The sequence below is a fragment of the Dipodomys ordii genome, unplaced genomic scaffold (assembly GCF_000151885.1).
Source record: "Dipodomys ordii isolate 6190 unplaced genomic scaffold, Dord_2.0 Scaffold72, whole genome shotgun sequence".
In the NCBI taxonomy this organism is placed as follows: Eukaryota; Metazoa; Chordata; class Mammalia; order Rodentia; family Heteromyidae; genus Dipodomys; species Dipodomys ordii.
The window spans coordinates 9084409-9091063 of NW_012267288.1; the positions used below are offsets into that span (position 1 = coordinate 9084409).

A 6655-nucleotide genomic window follows, 5' to 3' on the forward strand; every position below is an offset into this window, starting at 1 on the left:
TAAAATAAAGTTGTTACCATTGAGATGGTAACAACAGGACTGTCTACGGGGATGTGTGTGTTGACAATTAAAATAAATCAGTAATATGATGTATTTCCTTCTTATCCAAGGATTTCCTGCTGCAGATATTTACTGTATTCCGAATATTAATACGCCCGGAGATGTTCCCAAAGGACTGGACTGTGATGCGCTTGGTTGCTAACAAGTAAGCCATTTTAGATGATAATTAGAGCTGAATGTATAGGGGACAAGAGAAGAACAGAATGATCTTTTAAATGCCATCTCCAGTTTGAAACTTCCAGGTTTTAGGATTCTTGGTCACTAAAATAACTTACCTTTCTTTAAAAAAATATGTTTTACTATTATTTGTGAATTACTATTTATAAAGTACTGATATCATAGAAATACCAAACAACAAATAGGGAAATCCTATTCCCACTGGCCTGATCTATCTTCTGCCCCACCTTGGGGTAATCACTTTTATTTGTTTCTTACATGCACTTTATTTAGAGTCTAGGAGGCAACATGGTTATATGTGCTGTCCTGCACACTGCTCTTACATATAAAAATCCTGGAAATAAACATTCTTTCATATTTTTATTCTCTTTTACCCTGAATAATATTCCATTGAATTGGTGTGTCATAATTTGTTTAACCATAACACTCTTCCTGGACATTTGAATCATTTCTCATCGTTTATAACTCTTTTAAACTCAAAACCATCCATTAAGCAACTACTATGCGCTGAGTCCTGGGAATAAGACATGACCCTTGAGTCAAACAGCTGGCGATTAGAGCTACTTTTATTGATCCCAGTATTCTAGGACCATGCTAACTAATATGAAAATAAAAAGAGTACTCTGAGGAAACCTCAGCACAAAATTCAGATGTTTAGATAATTAATATAAACCTTAGGTTGAATCTCTTAGAATTGGTGAAATAACTTACAGTGAACATATCCAGCAAAAACTAAAATGATTAGAGGACAATATTTGAAAGAACATGAGCAAGGACAGGAGATTATGATGCAGTCAGGATGACAAGCACTGTTCTAGGAAAGTTTGATGTTATGGATTTATCTATGCTCTCAACTTCCTGTCACTCTAGTTCTCAGGACATTGAAAGTTTAGGAGGAAAAAAACTGTCTTGACTTTCACTTCATACTCCTTATTTACTCTATTTCATTAACATTCTCACTACCAAGCCCACCCTCCCCTGCTTCTCCTTTCCCTTCTCCTCCAAATGCCAACACCCACATTCTCAGGGTGAAGGTTATATTCTCTACACATCTCTCCATAGGCCAAGGTCACCATATGTCTCCCCCAGATTCCCAGGTATGATGATAAAGAGCTCAAGGGATGCAGGATTACATTTTGATTAGATAAGCTTAATGTGGCTTCTGCTGCAGTATACATTTATAGCCTTGGAGGTGTTAAAATGATGTGTTAAAAACTTGGGAAAGTAACAAATAGTGTAATATGGCATATTCTATTTTACATAAGTACAGAAGCAGCTTTTCCATTTTGAAGACTAATTGAGACTAGTGACATAGCTCTGTTTAGAATTTTGCATATATATATTTTGATATCTGTGAGTAGAATGGAGGATCATTTCTTCCGGATGGTACAGATTTAAGTTGAAGCTTTTGCTCTTTTGCTCTGGCCTTACTACTCAGGATCAACTGTCCTGGTCCTGGTGAGGGCTGGGAGTGACGCAGCTAGCTGATGGGAAGAGGTGCTCACCATTTGGCCATCCCACCTGCCCCACATGAAGAGCTATATTTTCGCTTGAATTAGAATTTTCAGTGGCAGGAATTCATACTGAAAGTAAATTTAACATTTTCTTCTTAGGTACCTCTCTTGAGCATGTTGAAAATGTACAGTAACAATGCGGCTTTTTAATATAAAAGATGCCTCTGTCTTCCCAAAATAAAAATCCCTACTCCATTTATGAGCACACTCATGGCCAGATGAGTGGATAATATACTTAAGAAGTATAAATTCTGCCTTTGGATAAACATACAATGTTTGAATTTTTTGTCTATGGTATTAACTAAATGGCAACATGGTTTTCAGAAATGAACTCTGTGTAATGCGTTTAAACTGAAAATTTCTCCCATAGGAAACTCAAAAAGAGCCATGATGCTTTGCAAAATGCAATTTCAGACCATAGCCACCTAAGTGGATGCTAATGCAAGTCTGACACTGCCTTTCCACTGGCAGTGATGGAAGCTGCAAGTCTAGTTGCTTTATGGACAAGAATCTAAATGAGAAACTGCTATGCTGAACAGACCACCTGCTGTGTGCCCCGCCTCTCCTCAACCCTCTTCTCTCTTCTCCTTAGTTAGCTGTACTATCTACTTCCCATTCAAATTATGAAATCATATGAAACTCATTTTCCATTGCATAAATTGACAATGTAGTGCATTGTATAAATACAATGTAGTCCAGAAATAAGCCTTCACCTATTTGTCTTTATCATTCCTAACATTAATTTAAAAATTAGATTTTTGAAACAGGTATGGTGGCACATCCCTATAATCCCTAAGGTCAACATGAGCTCCACAGTGAAATTCAAGGAAGGAAGGAAGGGAGGGAGGGAGGGAGGGAAGGAGAGAGAGAGGGAGGGGGGATGCTCATACCTGTCTGTAATCCTAGCTACTCAGAAGGCTGATATCTGAAGATCCTGATTTCAAGCCAGCCTGGGTAGAAAAATCCAAGAGATTCTTATCTCAGTTAACCAGCCACTTGTATGGCTCAAGTGATAGAATGCCAGCCTTGAACAGAAAAACCAAAGCAATAGCTCAAGGCCCTGACTTCAAGCCCCAGTAACCAATGTACAGAGAGAGAGAGAGAAGCACAGATCTATGAGGGCATTTATGAAAGGAACATTGTTCTTCACTGAAATAGGAACAGTTTTCATGAAGGAATAAAACTTAAACAAAAAATTATTTCAGGAAACAGCAAGTGAAGAATGTTCCTATGTAGGAATAGCATGAACAAAGATTCTGTGGCCCAAGAGAACATGAACCATTTTCAGAAACTGGAAAATCATCAGTGTGGGGGAAGGAAGGGACCGATTAGAAAGAGATCAGGGCCCAAGTGTTGGGTAGAGCAACAAAAGTGAAACCTGGAAGAATGCATTAGCTTACTGCAACCATCTAGGAAAGAGCTGACAGTGGCTTGAACATGTAGGTAGTAATGAAGGTAATAAGATCGATTTTGAAAATAAAGAGGATAAGACTTGAAGATGAGATAACTGGATGTGATTGGGGGAGAAAAAACAGGGACTGAAGATTGTCCTTAGGTTTGCAGACCATTTACTTAGGTGGAAATACTGAGAGGAATAGATCACGGGTTGTTAGAAAAGTGAAGTTGATGAGGAAAAATAAGCTAGAACAAGCAAGATGTGCTTGAGTAGAGTGCAGGGGAAGAGTTTGGGATTGGATCTGTACTTTTAGCATCATCATCAGATGACTATGAATGGAAGCTATGGAACTAAATGAGGCACTCAGGAAGAGATGAGAAAGTAACAGGTTAGTAGAGTAGTGCCCAAGAAAAATGAGATGCCTGTCATGCAGGATGAGAAGCAGGAAGGTAAAATACCCAGTGGAACAATAGCTTAGCCAGGTGCAGTGGCTCAAGCCTGTACCCCTAGCTGCTTGGAAGTAGATGAGGGTATTGCAGTTTGATTCCTGGGCAATGATCAGGTACACCGGCAGAAAGCTGTACTTGAACTAGAAGCACTCACAATCCGTCCAGAATTGTAGGAAGGAAGATAGAAATCTATGAACACTGGTGTATATAACCTGTTGTGTATCCACTAGCATTGCTAACATGATTGTGTTTTTTGTTTTCTAAGGATACTTATCTTTAAATTATAAAATATCTAATAAGTAAGGGAGGGTGGGAGGAGTGAAACAGTGATCTGGGGAAGTAGAGCTGTAGCTGAAATGGTCAAGTGCCAACCTTGACACAAAAGCCAAGCAGGAGCCCTGAATTTTTTTGTACCAATGTCAACGCATACAGAGTTAGTGATTTTTTTTAATCAAAACTGTATGTTACTGTAAGTGTGTCACAATGATGTAAGTGGTTGTTGCAAATACTTATGCAAGATTTGCTTGCTCATTGCATCTCTTATATGTTGAGAGGAGTTGGTAAGGAGAATGCGTACCCGAAGCTTTCCTTCAGCTTCTTCCCTTTATTAAGGATGGGGCCTAACAGAAAATACAGAGTAGCTATGTGACTGATTTTCTACCAGAACTTCCTTATGTACTGAAACCTTTTAAAATCACCAATGTAAGTCTTTCCTCATTCTCTTAACCTCACAGCACTACATGTTTCTGTGATAAAAGCAAAATTTCTCCTTTTTTCCTAGTTCCATCCACCTGGATCAGACTTACCTGCCTTAATTTCAATCCTTTTTTGACAATATCTAACATACATATAGATATATATGTATGTATTATGTATATATACACACATATGAATGATCTGGTAAATTAGTTTAGCAAAGCAGAGATACAAATGGATAATTTGGTCAGTCATTCAACAAACACTTGTATTTTAACTTGGCTCTTGCTGGCTATATAAACAAGGCCAGACTCCCCAGAGGTATTTTTCTCTGCATTCTAACCTTATCTGTCTTTTAGACTATCTAACCTCAAGCAACACACTGCGAAAGAATGATCAGTGCATCAGAATCAACTAGTTCAGCCTATCACAAATTAACCAACCAGTGGTGGTGGTGAGGCCCTGGGGTCTATTTGTCTTTTAAGTCATTCTCTTACACACTTAAGTTTCAGAAGCAGTAGCTGGATGAAGTCCCATAGTGACTGTCCAGGATCTTTTTCTGCCCTTATATGGTTTTGTGTCCGTTTCTGATACTTCCAGTGAAGTCAGCATGTTGTAGGGAAGTCATACTTCAAGAATAGATTTTCTTCATTTTTTTTTGTTTTTTGTTTTGTTCTTTTGTTGATTTGGGGAGGAAGGAGGCACTGTATTTAAGATTCTCTTCATTTTTTTCAATATGTAAATCTCTGTATAGCTGATTCCCAGTTTATCCACAAGGTGTTTCTGTTACTCCGTGTATTGTTTTTTGGAGATGGCTTATCCTTGAGCAGATTTTCAAGTTGGAGTAGCTTTCAAAAGAACAAATAGAGGAAATGTGTTTTCTACAAGGGAGGCTGGAATGAGACAGAGTTGATTGAAGATAATTCCTAAATCAGGCTGCTAGAAAATCATGAAGCAGTTACTTTTCTTCCCTGTGCATCAGTTCCTCTTTCTTGAGTAGATAGTGTCATTCTGTGCCCATAAATTATGGTTGTCAAAACTGATTCTTGTTCCTGCATTTCTGCAGCAGAAATCAGTTATTTGGCCATTTGTGGTAACAGATTGCAAACCTTTCTTGTTGACTGAGTTGGAGCCCTGAGATTTGAAATACACCCATATTCAGAAACTGACTCACAAGTAAAATAATGAAACCAGAGGAACCACATGGCTTTAGATGAATTGGAACAAGTGAAGAAAATCTCTCAGCCCTACCATTGTCCAATACAAAGAAGGAACAATTAAGTACAAATGCTATAACTGGATCGAGAGCTTTTGTGTTAAGGAACTGTGACAGTGCTGAGTTATTGGGAGCTACCTCTTAGCCTTGGGCTGAAAGTTTTAGGCATAACTGAAAAGCATTTGAAGTAGTCATTGTAAAATCGCCTGAGAAGTCTTATTTTGGAGGTCCTCTGCCTCAGCATAGCAAACATACAAAATGAGTCTACATGCTACACATTACAGATTTTTTATGTATTTTATTGCAAAAATACTGTACAGAGGGGTTACAGTTACATGAGTAAGGTAATGAGTACATATCCTATTGAGCATTGTTACTTCCTCTTTTCCTCCCCACCTCCCAAACCCCTCCCTCCCCCCCCACAAGTTGTATAGTTCATTTTCAATGTAGTATCTTGTACATCTCATTATTACAATGGGTCAACCTGTATCCTTATTTCAGCATTTCCCTTCCTCTCACCGAATTAGAAAAATGTATATACAAGATGCAGGGTACTAACATCAAATACAGTGAAAACAGGGATTATACCATGGGGGAATAACATACCAAAGGAACAAAAAAAAATCACATAGTACATTTTAAATATGTTAAAAAAAACAGTAGCAAGAAAGAAGAAAAACACTTGTGTCCCTATCTTGGGGTTCATTTCACTTAACATCATCTTACATAGTCATATGTACATAGCTTTTGACTTTTTCTGCTTGTCCTAGACTTATACTAGTTATTGCAAATAAGGAGACCATGGGACCTATGTTTCTTTGGGCCTGGCTTACTTCACTTAATATAATTTTTTTCCAAGTCTTTCCGTTTCCTAACAAATGGGGCAATGTCATTCTTCCTGATGGAGGCATAGAATTCCATTGTGTATATATACCACATTTTCTTGATCCATTCATCTACTGAGGGGCATCTGAGTTGGTTCCATATCTTAGCTATGGTAAATATTGCTGCAATAAACATAGTCAGGTTGGTAGCTTTAGTATGTCCTTGTTTGTGATCATTTGGGTAAATGCCCAAAAGTGGAATTGCTGGGTCATAAGGGAGCTCTATGTGGAGTCTTTTGAGGAACCTCCATACTGCTTTCCAA

General features: G+C 38.1%; 1 protein-coding gene across 1 annotated transcript in view; it reads left to right on the forward strand.

The window, feature by feature from the left end:
• Nucleotides 1-6655, forward strand: part of Dock4 (dedicator of cytokinesis 4) — a 421543-nt gene that overhangs the window by 339735 nt on the left and 75153 nt on the right. The window contains exon 27 of the mRNA XM_013024050.1: nucleotides 111-205. Coding sequence (XP_012879504.1) covers nucleotides 111-205 — 95 coding nt within the window. The remainder of the gene's footprint in view (nucleotides 1-110; nucleotides 206-6655) is intronic.